This window comes from Physella acuta, unplaced genomic scaffold (assembly GCF_028476545.2).
Source record: "Physella acuta isolate Inbredline_101_S28 unplaced genomic scaffold, ASM2847654v3 ptg000373l, whole genome shotgun sequence".
Lineage (NCBI taxonomy): Eukaryota > Metazoa > Mollusca > Gastropoda > Physidae > Physella > Physella acuta.
The window spans coordinates 468,834-486,569 of NW_026731892.1; the positions used below are offsets into that span (position 1 = coordinate 468,834).

Genomic DNA, 17,736 nt, shown 5'->3' on the forward strand with positions numbered 1-17,736 from the left:
TTAGGTCTAGATCTAAATTAACTTTTTTTCAGCCGAAGCTTTATTATTAGAATCTAGTCTACACGTAGGAACGATAACTAATAGTAGATTTAGTTTATTTGCGTGTGCATTCAAAAGCTTTTTATTAATATTATAGACCTAACAATACATGTTTTATTGCTGGATATGTCACTTTTTAGGTTAGAAGTTAGTGTTAGCCTAAACGAGAGTGTTTAGGCATAGACCTAGCCTAGGCCTATAATTTCCTATCTACTAGGCCTATCTAGTTAGTAGTAGGCCTTGGCCCCTATCTTATGCTCTAGCCGTCGATGGCAAATTGCGCATGCGCACTGAATCAGGCGGAAATTTTTGAATTTATTCGCAATGTTTACAAAATGAAGTAAGGTATGTTGTTTTAACTGGAAAATCTACTATTATAATCCATTTTCATAATGAAAAACATGGTTTAATTCGAATGAATGTGTAAATAACGGTAAAATCTTAGTTTAGCGTCGTAAATTCCAGCGTAGCTAGTAATGTGCGATGAAGGTAACTAATGAATATTTCTTTCATTTGGCCATATTTAATAAATATTTATGTCATATGTTACATAATATAACAGATAATTGAATAACAAATCACAATCCAAGACCAAACCAGTCATAAATATCCTGGAATAAACTTTAAACTACCCCGTTCGAGACAACAATGAGTAAATACAAGCAGCGGCCATGTTTTAAAAACAACAAATTGTCTATTCGCATGTCTTTTGTGTTGATTTTGTGGTGTAATATGATTGTTTTGTATTGTTTTAATATATGCCGGGGGTCGTCCATAAATGACGTCACACTCGTAGGGGGGAGGGGGGTCCGTAATTTTGTGACGTTGTGTGATGAGGGGGAGGGGTTCAGATGGTGCGACGTCACATTTTTGCATTTTAAAAAAGCAATGTTACAAAACGAATTTTAGACGATATTTTGCGTTTTAAAAAACTGTTTTATTACATTGTAATAACAATTGATTAAAATACTCTATTTTGACAGAGTTCAGACAAGATTTTGGAAAAATATAGCTGTTTAAAAACAATTCAACTGCAATTTTGAGGGGGGGGGGTTGTAGGCTGAGGTGTGACGTCATTTTAGGGGGGGGTCTGGCTTTGTGTGACGGAGGGGAGGGGGGGAGGTAAAAATCGTCAAAAAAGCGTGACATCATTTATGGATGACCCCCCTGTATAGTAGTTTTTCTTTTTTTAATATAGTTGACATGAATGACTAATAGACCTTATCAGACTTAATATTGTGCATCCAAGACCACAACAATTGTTGGGAGGTCGAACTTTTGAACACTTTATTTGCAGTAAGCAAATCAATTATTTTAGATCGCTCATAAATGACGTCGCTCTTAAGATAGTAATGACAGCGTGCATTATTACAGAGCAAACATGAACATATTGTTTCAGATAGAAATTGTGATTTGTGGTGGGGAGAGGTTGAGTAGAACTCAGCGATGTGATTTTGGAGACGGGTCAGGTTTTTTTTTTCGTGAAAACGGGATGGTTGTGGGAGAAAGACCAGCTGTAGAAGTATGACGCGTCATTCATTGGTGATCCATTTTCTCAGTGGGGACGAAAGAACTATTAAGAAGGGTCAAGAAATGTAAAAAGCTTGCTGAGTCGCATTTCTTGAACCCTACCTTTTTCATTCCCCCACTTAGCACATCGTCACCGAGTTAACGCTCGCACGTGACGTCATGTAGCGGTACCGCCGACCGTTAGGCTAATTTTATAGAAAAAAAAAACAACAAGCACTGCCTTTTTTACGCTTTTGCGACGTTTAATTTGATTACATAAGTTGGTGTTCATTAAACAGCCCCTAACACATCTATCACTCGTCCATTTAAACGTACGTAGTTATTTCTGCAAGCTTGCTGTCTTGAGACTTTCGGCCCTTTAAAAATGTATTAAGCTCACACCGTATAGAACTAGACTACCCATATTAAGCTCCAAAAGAAGCTTGGTGAAAACAGGATGGCCGTCCGATTTTGTAGCTGCTCCGCGCTTTATAAAAAGCACAATAAACGATAAGATGACACTTATATTAAAGTAAATTATAGTTCTGAATCTTGATACATTAAAAGTGATATTCGGAAATTATGAGCCAGACAGTCAACATGATATTTCAATTTAAGTCCAAGAAAATAAATTTCCTCAAACGATGGAACATTACTAAATTTTTGCGCAGTTTAGCGAAATTGAATTTAAGTATTTACGTCATCTTACAAAGCGCGATAGCCTACTGGTGCTCTAACGCGGCCCATGCTAATGGCCGTATTCCTAACGCCCCGCATTAGACGCGGCTTATTCGTCGGCAGGCATTTGGTGGCAAGCCTTTTTGACGGGGATAATGTGTTAAGTTAAGGCCGTTTTGCCAAATGTCTTAAACTAGCAGGCTTGCAACATTTATGATAATTCGTTTTAAGCAAGGTATACGTATACTAATGCTTATTTATCGTTATTTTGATTGAACAAAGCATTATAGAGGTTCTCCATCAACCACATAGGTATTTTTCCCCGTTCACCTCCTTTCATGAGACCGACACGTCATAAATTGCAAAGCCGCCTGAGTTGACGTCACAAATCTTCACTCACTCCCGTAGCAAATCATATGTGACATCATTTATGGACAACCCCATATCACTCACTTGGGTACTTGATATTGACAATTTGACAACAAAGGATAACCAAAATGTGTCTGGCAGGTGGAGACTTGCGATCGACCATAATGACAACACGCACTTAAGGGGTGGAGTGGCTGATTATTTTAGATGATGTTTTACGAGGGAAGCTGGTGGATAATACATTTTGTCTCTCTGTATATATAAATTATGACAAACATTTATTGTTGTCAAAATTATGGCTAGAGATCTTAGATAAGGCAGAGCGAAGCGTAATTTTTTACATTAGGGGTCATCCATAAATGACGTCACGCTTTTTTGACGATTTTTACCTTCCCCCCCCTCCCCTCCGTCACACGTCGTCAGAAAAAGCCAGACCCCCCCCCCCCCTAAAATGACGTCACACCTCAACCTACAACCCCCCTCAAAATTGCAGTTGAATTTTTTTTAAACATCGATATTTTTCCAAAATCTTGTCTAAACTATTACAATTTATTAAAACTTTTTTCTTTTTTTATAATGCAAAAATGTGACGTCGCAACATCTGCCCTCCCCCCCTCCCCCTCATCACACATCGTCACAAAATTACGGACCCCCCCCCCTCCCCCCTACGAGTGTGACGTCACTTATGGATGCCCCCTTATGACTTGTTGTGACATTGACAACAAAAATATGACGGAGGTTGGGGTTTAATTAAGGTAAAGAGAAGTAAAAAAAAATGTCATAAGTTACGATAGAATCACTAGATCTAACTGATGAAAAGAAAAACCTGAAATGAAAATAGTGAACATTCAAACAATAAGAAAAAACTCAAACTATATAGTAATAGTAAGATCAAATAAACATTAGTAAAAAAAAAACGTGATTTAAAACATGGATACAAGTTGCATCTCACAATGCTTCTAGAATTAATAAAGTTGTTTCTTAGGACATTCAGTTTTTAAAGAGCAGAATTTAAAAAAAAAAATGCTTTGTTATACGGACTATACAACAAGACAATCAAATTTAAATACATTTTCATACGAATAGAAATGAAAGGGAAGCTACTCTAAATAACATTTTCTTAAGATGGCTGCTGTTTTTAATAGTAAATTTACTATCTCGAACAGGGTTGATAAAAATTAATTTCAGGATATTTAAATTGATTTAACCATAAATGGTGATCTATTATTCAATTATTTATAATATTTTATCAAAATATACGAAAATATACTCATATTTAATGACATATTCATTATTGCACTCTCTCCTACATTACTAGTTTTGGCCGAATTTACGACGCTAAACTAAGATTTTACCTAAATAACTACTAAATAATGCAGATCTAGATATAGATTTAGAATCTAGATCTAAATCTAAATGCCTGCAGAGAGTATGTCAAACACAGTTATTCAGTTCAGAGCGAGTCACTCCTCTTTCACACACATTCATCTCGCTTTCGGCTCGCCCTGCCTTCGCAACTCTCTTCACAATGAATATTAATCGTAGCCTACACTCAAAGATTCCTAGATCTAGAATCTAGCTAAACAATCTATCTAGATCTAGATTTTTATCTAGATATCTAGATCTAGATCTAATGTCTAATAAATAATAATAAAATAATTTTATGAATGGGTGTGGTGTTGAGTGTGTTGTGACTTGTTGTGGCAGTTGATTATTCAATCAATATTCATTCCCAGTTGCCTTTACTTTCCAAGTTTCCAAATTCTGAGTTAGGTAAAGTCTAAGATCTAGATCTAGATCTACGCATCACATTTAGATCCTAGATCTAGATTATCTAGATCTAGTTTAGATTTTAGATTCTGGGACTGGGTGGATTCAGGGATATCCTGAGTGATATAAACTTGAGACCTTCAGGCGAGTGTAGCTGAATGCTATATATAGACATGGTTGTACTTGTAGCATACAAAATGAATTTATGAGTATTTTATCTTAAAATCATATGAGTTAGTTAGAGGAGGGATTAAGAATTTCATTGGTACCAAATTTAGATTTCTAGAGAATTTTTTTTTCCTATTTAAAATGTATGGTCTTAGGCCTATAATATATATATTATATAGCTGTATACCTAGATCTAGTAGATTTATATAGATCTAGTATATAGGCCTAAGCTCTGTAAAAAATGAAACAAGTGGGAAACAAAAATGAAAATTTTATAAACTATGTTTGCAAAATTTTTGTGAATTCTAATTATAAATTATAAAACAGGGGTGGTTCCTTTATGCAAAATTGCTTTAATAATTGTGCAGGCTTGTTTCTTTTTGATGTTATGATTTTAAAAAAAAAATTACATTTTTACTGCTGACGAAGTATATATACAAATACAATAGTATTTGTAACTGTCTTAAACTTGTGAGGTAACTAACACTATCTGTTTTATTACTAACAGTGTTGAATGACTGAGCCCTGAAATATTTTTACCTAGGCCTATAGTTTAATTAGAATCCCTTCTAATTCTATTATTATAGATTTAGATCAAGGCCTACTCTTTTTTTAAAATAGTTCCATACACATGTATGAACTGTCATTTATGACTATGTAATAGCAGTAGCAGTATTTCTAGTTGAAGCTCAAAAGTTAATCATAATGATGTAGGCCTAATGGTTAGGTTCAGAAGTAATAACATTTAATGTTATTAGTGTGAACTTTTTATGCTTTCTAAAAGATAATGCCTCAGTGTAATTTATAAGTAATTATTTTAAACTGTTGTATTAATTTTGAAAATAATGTTCAGAAACTAGAGTCTACATGCTTCAAGAAAATGAATGAAGAAAAACAAACCATTCGAAGCAGGTATGAATCCAATTTAGTTTGCTATTAATTAGAAAATTGTTTCAAAATTTAGATTGTTGATAGTTTTTTTTATTATGTGTATAAAGTCATTAAAGTAGTTAATACACAAGCTTACTATTATAAATACTGTTTAAGAAAATGTAAATAATTTACCTTCTTTTAACTCACTACTAAATAATGTCTTATTTTAGAACAAAGAAATCTGAAAGCCGCAGATCCTCTGTAAGTGTTTGTTGAAATAAAATATAATTTATACTTTTATCTGTTTATTTTTTAATTGCACTCATATTTTTTTTAAAAACATTTTTGGTTGCAATAGTTTTAAAAATTTCTTGCTGCATTCAATTATGAGATTTAACAAGAAGTATTTTATAGAGACTTCAAACTAAGAAATTCTTGTGTATTATTTTGCAGATCCTAAAAAGACTGGACACTTGCACTATAGAGGTAAGCAGATTATCAATTTAAAAAAAAAAACAGATTTCCATTTTGTAGTGTAAACCTTTAGTTGATTAGTAGTATCACCAGTAAAAAGAAACTAATAAATAAGTCTGTGAATTCTCTTAAGGCTAATTGTTTTACAGTTAGTATTTTTTAGATTGATTAAGGTTTCCATTTAATACTTTTCAGAATTTTGAAGGGCAAAATGAAGGTCCAAGAACACCTAAAAGGGTTAGTTTTGCCCCAACATTTACCCTGAGGTATGTTATATATTGTATTGAAAGAAATTGGGCAGTTATTTTCTGTGACTTACATATTAAATATATATTGGGTGAATACATTATATAATTGATCAATTCCTTGTAGCAATAATAATATGGACACTCAATACTAACAATTATAATTTAAATGATTGTTTAGAGAGTTTCAAGTGAGTGTAAGTGATGAAAGCTGCAGCACAAATGGAAGCCAACATGATCCTTCTTTGCATCCATCTAATCTGGTAAGATAGTAAGAAAAAATAAAACCAGCCTCTTGAAATTTATAATTATTTCAGACATGCCTACCATCCCGCCAGAGAAAAGTAATAAATTGAATTGAAAAAAAAGAGCAGGGAAAATCAATTATCTCCCTTTGGCACATGTTTCCTAGTTTACTTATAATATTTACAAGTATTATCTAATTCTAATCTACTAATAGATAATGTGGACAATCTAGCTTCTGGATGTTCTTTGTAGTATTTGCTATTGAATTGTAGATGTAAATTATGCCTTAAAAAACATTTAGGGAGAAAAATACAATAAAATCATGCCTAACACACTAAATTCTAGATCCAGTAGATAGAGATCTATCTTGTTAAAGTTGTATCTAGATTCTACTATTACTAAGACTAAGAAATTAGTAAGAAGTAACTAGGACTTTTACAACTCTAACAAACAAAGCCTATATATACCCTAGAACATAGCAAGGCAGGAATTATCAAAATCAATAATAATGTTATGTCAAAGCTATGGTTTTTATTTGGAGTGGAGGTCTCAGGTAACTGGTTACCTTTTTTTTTAAAAATGTAAGCTCTCGTTAAATACTACTTAAATGTAGCCTAGAGACTAGTTATATATAACTAGAAGTAGTAGAAGTTTTCTAATTATTAATGTCATTAGGTTAGGCTAGGTTAATGTCATTAGACTAAATTTTAATTATTTATTTTTGACTTAGTAAAGTAGCTTCTTTTTGTAGTAGTAGTTTCTCTTTTTGGCTTCAAATTGCTGTTATTTGTAAAAAAAAATAGTTGCAATTTTAAAATTGTATGTTGAGAATTAGATAATCCATGATAATAAACACCAGTTTAATAAAAGGCCATGTATCTTAGTTTTAATTAAACTATTTTTATTAGCCTCCTCTTTCCTTGTAAAATTTTGTAGAAGTAAATGTATGCCTATAAATAATCAAATATGTAGCTGTGTATATTTGTGTATATGAATGTCTATATTTGTGTATATGTCTCTCTCTCTCTCTAAAAATATATATATATATATATATATATATATATATATATATATATATATATATATATATATATATATATATATATATATATATATATATATATATATATATATATATATATATATATATATATATATCTAATATATAAAGCTCAGTTCTGTAACGTGTGGCAAAAAAAAAAAAGTTTGTCGTTGACACTTCTACGGATTTAAGTGTTAGATTTTTTATCGTGCTCAAAGTCTAAATTTACGAGTCGAAAAATTACCATTGAAAGTCTTTAAAAACAATTTTCATTCTATTTACTTAGAAGAATAATTTTCAATTATGAACACGACATAAAATTTTTAAAAAGTGTATCGACGTTTATAAAATTTCTAAAATTGTGTCGGAAATGTATTGACTGCAAAGTTACTTCCCTTTAATAAAAAAATTCTTAAGAAGAAAGAATTTACATTTTATTACTTTGTTTTTGGTGTTAAGAAAAAAAAATAATTACACAATTAGCGGGGATTGATTAAGTGCAATGTCGTTAGGTATTTTTAACACTGCCTTTTATTTATTCTATACACTGAACATACTGTTCAATAATTATTATTTTTTTTAAAATCAATAACATTTAATAAGCCAGGTCCTACAAATCCTATATGTTTATTTCTTTCCATTTACGGATAAGCTTGGAGTATTATCATTTTTGTTCACTAAATTGAAACAGGCGCGTCCGCCGGCGCCCTTGCACGGTTCGATTTGGCACCCTGGGCTATCATGTGAGCGCTATGCTGCATAGTTTTGTTTTTAACAGTGCGATAGACTATGGGTAAGAAAGGTTACTATAGTCTTTAAGTGAATCAAATCCGGGCGTCCTCCGGCACCCCGACAGGGTGCTATTTGGCGCCCCGGGCCTTCCGGTGTACGCTATGGTATATACGTTCGCGTGAGTTCAAAAGACTATGAATAAGTTATGTACTATAGTCGTTTACTAAGTTCAATCAGGCGGTGACGTCATGGTGCGTCCTCTGGCGCCCAGACAGGGTGCTATTTGGGGTCCCGGGCCTCCCGTGTTCGGTTTCGCGCCTACGTTCATTAAAGTGAGTGCAAAAGACTATGAATAAGTTGGGGTACTATAGTCGTTTATTAAGCTGAAACAGGCGATTCCGCCCCGGGCTAGACTCTGAGCACTGTGCGTTCATGTTCGCGTTAGTGTTTTCTTTGTGTTTAGGTTGGGTTTGCGTTAGTGGTTGCGTTTTGATTTGGTTCGTTTTTGTTCTTTCTTTTTTCGTTTTCGTTTGTGTTTTATTTTCTTTGCGTTTGTGTTTGTATTTGTGTTTGTGGTTGGTTTTGCGTTTGTATTTGGTTTGTTTTCGTTTGTTTTTTCGTTTGTGTTTTTTTCTTTGGGTTTGTGGTTGGTTTTGCATTTGGATTTGGTTTGTTTTCGTTTGCTTTTTCGTTTGTTTTTTTCTTTGTGTTCGTATTGGTGTTTGTGGTTGTGGTTGGGTTAGTTGTTAGGTTTTTGTTTTCGTTTGTATTTGTAATTGTGTTAGCGTTATGTTTGCGTTTTGTTGTTTTGGTTTTGGTTTGGGTGTGCAATGCCGGGTTTATGATGATTACTAAACACACAGGTAATGGTCTTTAACAGAAAGGTTTTTCACAGAAGCCAGAGCAGGGCCTGGCCGGGACGGCTAGTATATATATATATATATATATATATATATATATTCATTCACAAATACATGTGTATACTTATTTATACATACACATACATTTGATTCTATTTTTGGTAAAGGATCTGGATGAAGTTTTTCACAGTTCTAATGCACAGATTGGTCAACCATCAACTTCAGTTGCTGTTGTACAATCTATTGCCTCAGAAAATCATGTTAACTTATTGATAAAGGAAAAAGAAATTATTCTACAAAAGTGGTAAGATTTTTTAAATGCGTAGTTTCTTAATAAAACTTATCTGATTATTAAATAAATTAATTTGTAACTTCTGTTAATAAGTCACAACAAGGATATTGTCTACATCATTAAATTATTACATTTTTTATGGGATCTTCATTTTGTTAATTCATGTCTTTGCTTTCTTAGTGAAGTAAACAAAGAAGACTGGAAATCAAGAGCTGGAGACGAAAATAAAACTATAATGTTCACCGATATGGATGATTCTGCTTGCATGGATTTAACAACAAACATTTCCCAGTTATCTCAGTCTCTCTTACAGTGTGAAACTGGATTGGGAAATGATCTGGATAGAGAGAAATATAAACCAGGATTCAGTAGAAGGTCTTCTTTTTCCGAAGAGAGTGCAGATGAGAAGTTGGGAGACACATCAATTTTCAAACCAAAGGTCAGGCTGTTTGATGACCTTTTTAAACTGGCAAAAAAGCCTGAGCACGCTACAGTGGTGTCTACAGAGGAGACTATTTATGATCTGGATACTATGAATATTACATGTGACCTTACTATTGGCTCTCAGAGAGCAGCATTAAATGATATCACAAGTTGTAAAATTATGACACCTATTGAAGAAATGTCTTTAGCATCTGTTAATGTGTCTCTTGGTGATAATATTAGAGTCCCTGGAGCACTGCCATCTTTTAGCAAAATGTCTACTTTTGGCCAGATTAACTCCAAAATTGATAAGTTGCAGTTGGAAAACATTGATTTTATTGCAGACAAAGAAAATATACAATTGTGTGAAAAAGAAAACTATCCATTTATACATAATGTTCCCAAAGCAAGTTTGGAAATACCATATGTGGATGGATATTTAGCGCCTAAAAATACTGCATTTCAACATTTTTCCAAACCAGATATTGACTTTGATGAGTGTAATAACAAAGATTTAATTCAACATCAGACAAAATCCAGTATGCCTGAATACCACCCTGCAGAAATGTCAACAAATGCTGTTCATTTAACAACCAGCAAGGGAATACAGCCAATTACACATCACAAAAACTTTGGACATTATCCTTTAGACAACAATGAGAAACAGTCTATAAACACAGAAAGGGAATTCTATACTCATAATTTACATGGGGAATCTACAGCTCATTTTGATGATAGTGAAGAAATGGAGTTAGCCACCACTTACACGAAAACTATTCACATTGGACCAGAAACACAGTCTAATTTTACTGGTGTTCAGAGGTTTTCTGAAGAAAAGACAACACATTTTAATAGCTGTGAAATGGAAATAACAAAATTTCACACAATAGGACACATTGAAATAGGCAACAGGGATGAAAAACCTGAGTCAAAATATTTCAAAATGCTTCCAGCATTGCCATCCTTTAGCAAGATCTCGGAATTGAGTAAGTTGAGCTCAACAAATGAAAATTTGCCAGTGGGAAATACTGCCATCAGTACAGGCAAAGAGGACATCCAAATGTGTGAAAAAGAAAACTATCCTTTTATTCCAGATATAAAAGCTAAATTTGAGAAACAACATGCAGATACACTAGTAACATTACAAAATAACACTGCATTTAAACATTACACTAAACCAGAGCTTAGCTTTGATGGCTCTACTAAAAAGTTATTTCAGCATCAAATAAAAGCCAGTGTGCCTGCAGAAATGTCAACAAATGCTGTTGTTCATTTAGCAACCAGTAAGGGAATACAGCCAACTACACTTTCCAAAAGCTTTGGACAATATCCTTTAGACAAATGTGAGAAACATTCTATAAATACAGAAAGGGAATTTCATACTCGAAATTTACATGGGGGATCTACAGCTCATTTTGATGATAGTGAAGAAATGGAGTTAGCCACCACTTACACAAAAACTATTCACATTGGACCAGAAACACAGTCTGGTGCTACTGGTGCTCAGAGGTATTCTGAAGAAAAGACAACACATTTTAATAGCTGTGAAATGGAAATGACAACATTTCACACAATTGGAAATGTTGAAATAGGCAGCATTGATAAAAAACCAGAGGCAAAATATTTCAAAATGCTTCCAGCATTGCCATTGAGCTCAACAAATGAAAATTTGACTGTGGGAAATACTTCCATTAGTACAGACAAAGAAAACGTTGAAATGTGTGGAAAAGAAAATTATTTGTATATTCAAAATGTTAATAAATCTAAATTTGAGGGTCAAAATGCAGATGAAATTTTAGTATTTCAAAATAACAGTGCAGTTAAACATAACACTAAACCAGATATGGAATTAGATAGCTGTAATAAAACAGAGTTTATTCAGCATCCGACAGAAAGTGTGCCTGAATATCACTCTGCTGCTAATCATACAAACAATGAAGAAATGGAACTAGCTACAACATACACAAAGACTATTCACATTGGACCAGAAACACAGTCTGATTCTACTGGTGTTCAAAGATGTGAAGAGAGGACAACCTTTAAAAGCTGTGACATGGAAATAACACAATTTAACACAAATGGGTATGAGGAAAGCTGCAATATGTTTAGAAAGACAGAAGTAGAACATATTAACATAGTTAACAGAGATATTGGAAATGTGTCCTCTCAAACTCCTGTAGACCAAGATGAAAACCATCAAACAACTTGCAATGAAATAAACAATCAGACAATGAAAACAGACATTGATTCCTCTATTGTTTATACAAACTCAAGAAAACTGCCTGGAGCAGATCATTTTGAATCTAGTGATACACCTGAAATTTCTAGCTCTTTACATCAGTTGAAATCATTAAAAAGAAGTTCTCCTCACGGTCTAGATGATAATCAAGACACTAAGCGGTGGAAAACTACCTGTGTAAATGCTGAAGATACAGATGGTAAAAACCTAAGCATTAACGACAGTCTTCCATTGAAAGATCCATGTGCTTACAAGGAGAAAAACAATTCAATATTAACTTCCAGTGAATACACTAGGACTTCGGATAAACAACATGAAGAGTTCAAAAAGTCATTGATTAAAGATATGAGACTTTCATTGACACTCTCAAGGCGTTCTTTTTCTTTAGATGGAAGAAGTAAAACTAGTTTCATTCATAGTTCTTTAAATACATCAAGTGAGCCAAGAAAGCTTACTAAGAAAGACAATTGTAGTTTTAACAAAAACACGGAAGCTTCAGTGGATGATGAATATTTGCCACCAACCACTATGTTTAACTTAAGTACATTTAGCAAAGATGTCTCAAAAATAGGAGAAAGCTCAAGCATCTCTCAAAAAGATCATCAGCTTAGCATGGTGATTCCCCAGCTTTCTAGTTCTCGGGTGGCAATAGAAAATGATCTTTCCTTCATGTCATCAAATGAATTAGATTCACTAGAAGATAGTTATTTTGAGCCAACAGAATGGATCAACAATCAAAAGATGCCAATTTTTGCAGATGATGGTGAGCCATTTCAGATTTTATTTTATTGCTCATTGGTCTACAAAATACACTTTCTATTAGGATAAACCTCTTAAAATAGCTATGACTTTGCTCTTAGATCATATGTATATATAATATAGATACATAATTATGTAGCTATTTGAACATTGGATAACATTCTATGTGTTCTTTGTAACCTTTTTTGAAAATCAGATATTGATGTTGAGCTGGATGCTGTTGAACAAGATATAAAATCCGTTATGGAAAAACCGTCAAAAATCTCTGAGATTCATCATGAACTTGGCATTGATGTTCTTAAAACCAAGAAAATCAAGGAGGTCTCAGTGCAGGTATAAAATTAACAATTGTAGAAAATTTACAATGCAAATTTGTATGTTCTTGCCTGTTAATTATTATAATTATCTTAGAATGGAGAAAAACATCTCTTTTGTTTACTAGTCTATATTGATTTTGCCTTGGCAGTAAAATAGTAAAAATGGAATTCATTAAAATTAATAAAATGTTAACTGTTTATTTTAGGATGTGCCATTGTCTACACAGTATGAAAGGTTGCTTGCTAAACTGACTGTAATTACAAAAATTGAATCATTAAAAAAACTGGTCAAAGACGTTGAGTCAAAAATCAATAAGTAAGTTTACACGCCACTAACTTTGAGAATTTCACTTGCATATTATATATATATATATATATATATATATATATATATATATATATATATATATATATATATATAGAGTATGGAGATGTGCCTGATTCAATTTAGTGAATGATTAAAGTTGCTCATTGTGTCCCAAGTGGAAAGCACTAATATAGGCGCCATAGATGTTTTGATAGCTGCTGGGAAACTCTGGGCGCCAAATCCCAGCCTGCAGGGATGCCATCCCCTCTGATTATTTTATTTTCTGCATAATCTTTCCCAGGAGTATTCTCAACTACTTCCCAGTTTCACAGTGATCGGATGGATGGTGTAGTAATATATAAAAATCAAATGCACAAACAAACCTACAGACATACTTTCTTTTATTTATATATATATATATATATATATATATATATATATAAATTATAAATTAAAATTTTATCTGTCATGCATCTCTCTCTACCATCTGCCAGTATAGTCCTAAGCAATGAAGCATTACAACTTGGGTTGCAAAACAACCAGAAATGGTAATCCTATCACCAAAGTGGTGCCACTCCTGATTGGAGTTTCTCAGTTGAGTGTCTGTCCCAGCTAAAATCTCATTTGCCCAAAAGAATAGATTTTATTAAAGTAAAGTTGAAATAAAAATGAAATGAGAAATATGTATTCTATTCTGTAATCCAAACAGGACAAATCAGGATTTTCAAACAAAAGTATTACAGTTTGCTAACAATCCACCTAAATCTTGGGTTGATGTAATGAAGGCCATTAAAAGTGAAGAAAATGTAAGTAAATTATAAACCATTTTTAATAAATTATAAATAGTGATTTTACTTTTGTTATGATTTATCTTTAAAGCTGTTTAAGTAACAGAATTGATGTTAATGTTTACTATATTTATTTATTTCTTTAGAGCTTATATAAAAATAAAGCACAGGAAATGTTTGAAGCTTGTAGAACTTCTGCAAAAGCAAGATGGAAAGAGCACAAAACTGACAGTCTTTTGTCATTTTGTACTGTTGCTCAGGTAAATTACAAAATACAGTAATATAATGTTAATATTGAATCTTTTTTTATATGATGCAAGTTGCTACACATAAAAATCGATCTACATTTTCAAACTAGTTACTTTTTTCTTTTCCAAGTTTCGGTATACATCATGTTTTTTGTCACTAGCTTCAGTGAATGTTATCTTAGACTATTAAAGCAGTTTGAAGCCATTTCCAATGCACTCAACAGCTCTATATTCTAAGTAAATAACAATATGTTGTTACAGAGGGCACATGATGACTTAAAAGCAGAGATTACAGATGTTATATCTGAAACTGAGAGAGTTGTGAACCTTACAGATGAACTTGATAAATGTGAGAAGTTTCATTATAATTTTAAAATAGCATATTTACTTTTTTTGCAATATTATAATTTTAGTAAACAGTAGTAAAAGATTTGGTAAATAGTTGAACTTAAGTAACTGTGGGGAAGTTTTTAATAAAGTGAAGTTATCCTTTCTGACCTGTTTGCCTGTGGGGCTGATGAAGTAGAGTTCTTTCTGTAACCTCTCCATGTAATGGGGTACTGTTGTCAGTACTATGCCCAGCCACCTTCAATTTCCCTAACTAAAGTCAGGTACTGATCAATGGTGAGTGGACTTGAGATGTCCTACAGACTCAAGCTGCGATCCGAACTTGAAACTTTCAGGTTAGCAGTTATGCACTCTACTGTCCAACCACACTATCCCATAAGGAACTTTTTAAGGAATAAAAAAAAGATTGAACTGGCTTATCAAGGTAACAATTTTGTAAAACTGACTTAACATTTTAGGGCTGCTGATTGGAGATCTAAAGGAAAAGGAGAAGTGAGTATTCGACAGTTTTTTTATTTGTGTTTTAATAATTTTATGAAAAAGATTGTATATTTATCAGTTTCTGAAACTTCTGTTATATATTTATCAGTTTCTTGATGCATCTGTTATCTATTTAATAAAAGGTGTTGTCGTATGTTCTTTATTTATATATATTTATATATACATTTTTAGTGAGACAAATACTTTAAAAAACAATTGTGACCAAGCTGAAGAAAAACTGACAGTCATAGAAAACGAAAGTACAAAGTCTTTAAAAAGAATAGCTGAGTGTAAAAGTGAGACTGAAAACGTCAAAGCAAGACTAGCCTTGACATTAAGGTAGAGCATAATAGCTAATGATTTATCTTTAAACATTCTTTAGTTTTCATATTATATTGCATGGATTTTTTTGTTTCATTTTATCTTTAAAATCCATTTTTAAAATATAGTTAAAATATTTGTATAAAAATAGTGTCTTCAGTGCTTGTCAAATAATGAAACACTTTTGTATTGTGTTGAATTGTTTTGTTTCAGTTTGACTGAATGGGCTATTCTTGAAGAAAATGAAAATGAGATGAAATTTTCTTTCTTTTTTCATTCCATTATTTTAAAAATAACATTTAACAGTTCAAAGGAAAAAATAATAAAAATCTCATTAGGATCAACATTGTCAGGTAATTATATCTTGTTTCCAATAATTACATTATTATAACATTTAAACTTAGAAAATTCAGATATAAAACAAATAAGTTTTTGTGTGGTAGTTTTCATCAAACAAGATAGCAAATATGGAGGAAATAAATGCAAAATACTTGGGTAAAAACTAGAAAATAAATGTGTTAAATGTTTCAGATAAAAGCAAGCCATGTGCTAAGCTGGCACATTCACTGGCAATGTCTAGTATAGATTGTGAAAAGTTACTCAGCAATTATTCAGACTATAATCAAATGGTTCAGGTAACATTTTTAATAAAACAATTTAAGTAGTTTCTTCATTATCAAAAAACTTAATAGGATTAAATTCATATTGATTTTGTAGTTTATAATCTTGTTTTTTTTCTCCTGTTTTTAAAGTGTCTTCTCCTTTTTAATTTTGCAGCTTCTTGATAATGTTTCAAAAACAGTTTGTACGTATCGCCAGCTAGTCAGTGAATTACGGCTGGCTAACATAAAGCATGATCTTTCCATCTGTGAAAACAGGTTTATTATTTTATTACCAGGTTTTTTTTTAGTATTTTAATTACAATATTTTAAATTGCATTTTCAAGGGGAAAGAATTAAATTCTTTAGAATTCGAATATGTATTTCCATTTGACACAAAATTAACCATTTTGTTTCTTTCATACAATTTTTAATTAAATAATTTAGCATTATATTGTTATGATTTAATTTTTTTCATTTCAGGTTAACTTATGTAATATCAAGCAGAAGAACCAGACAAAGAGTCAAGCTGGAGACAGTAATTTGCCCTAAAGTATACCCTAATACATTAATGTGGCAGGCTACTGTATTGATCGGAAACTTAAAGTATGTTATTTTAAAATATTTGTTGAGATTCTCATTGTACTTATTTGTAAAATGATGTTTGAGATTATTTCCTTGTTATGATTATAAAATATGAAACCAACATTTTGAAGTAGCATGTTTATTCTTTCCCAGGACTGAAGAAGTTACTCAAGCACTTGATCATGTACAAGGTGGCCACCAATACATAACACGAGCATTAGCAGAGGTTGAAAACTTGATTAATCAAAGATGAAAAAATGTGAACTAGCTTGCCCTATGTTTTCAAAATTCTTGTTGACTTATTTATCATAATGTAATTTAAAAGTTGATTCGCTGATGAACTCTTCAGAACTTCGTGCTGTATATTAATTTAATATTTAAATTAAATGTGTACATGTGTAGATAATGATTTCAATTGTTTGTTGTTTATTTTGACAGCTGGAATGCAAATATATGATTTATGTTTTAAAACATACTTGTTATTCATTAGTTTAATACAACCATGTAACACAATTTTGTTTGCCTTAATGGATGTTATGAATCAAATGTAGAATAAAGATAATGTTTATTAACAAATCTATGAACAACAATATAATTAAGTTTATGAAAAATCACCAGAAATAATAAATAAAACAAACTGTTTTTAGTAAATACATTGATTCCATTAAACACATTTATGTGGGAAAAAAAATCATGTTCTTTTTGTTCTCTTCAGCAGTCTACTTTCACTGTTGAGGTGCCACTTGTCTTTTTTCTCTGCTCTGCTATTCTCAAGTGCCATATTTCTCATTTCGCCTGCCTCTTTTAAATTAGCCTGGCACTGTTCCTCGAAACAAAGTTTTTGCTAGACCAGACCACCTTGTTACATCTGTCCATGGGTTACTGCCATCAGCTAAAGAGCCTCATTTGAGTCTGAAGTTTTTCAAATATTCAGCTTCTAATTATTGATTTTGATAGTGAACCAGTTTTTAATATTTATCATTGGTGTTTTTGGTGCATTCCATTATGCAGTTGATGTCTTGCTA

The 17,736-nt window shown here is 32.1% G+C and overlaps 1 protein-coding gene across 1 annotated transcript; it reads left to right on the forward strand.

The window, feature by feature from the left end:
* Positions 1–350: 350 nt before the first annotated feature.
* LOC131941801 (uncharacterized) lies at positions 351–17,320 on the forward strand. Its single transcript, XM_059301325.1, has 20 exons — positions 351–384; positions 5,387–5,445; positions 5,637–5,667; positions 5,860–5,892; positions 6,076–6,146; positions 6,307–6,388; positions 9,173–9,309; positions 9,478–12,722; positions 12,915–13,051; positions 13,242–13,351; positions 14,052–14,148; positions 14,277–14,390; positions 14,640–14,727; positions 15,185–15,218; positions 15,399–15,545; positions 15,741–15,880; positions 16,059–16,162; positions 16,305–16,405; positions 16,610–16,732; positions 16,865–17,320. The coding sequence occupies exons 2-20, from the start codon at positions 5,414–5,416 to the stop codon at positions 16,962–16,964; spliced, it is 4,926 nt and encodes a 1,641-aa protein (XP_059157308.1). The 5' UTR covers positions 351–384; positions 5,387–5,413; the 3' UTR covers positions 16,965–17,320.
* Positions 17,321–17,736: the final 416 nt, after the last annotated feature.

Excerpts from the sequence above, each read along its gene's own strand:
- LOC131941801 (XM_059301325.1), top strand. The coding sequence starts at position 5,414 with ATGAATGAAGAAAAACAAACCATTCGAAGCAG. Across the intron at positions 5,446-5,636 it reads AAACAAACCATTCGAAGCAG|AACAAAGAAATCTGAAAGCC; the intron begins GTATGAATCCAA and ends GTCTTATTTTAG. Across the intron at positions 13,352-14,051 it reads GTTGAGTCAAAAATCAATAA|GACAAATCAGGATTTTCAAA; the intron begins GTAAGTTTACAC and ends TAATCCAAACAG.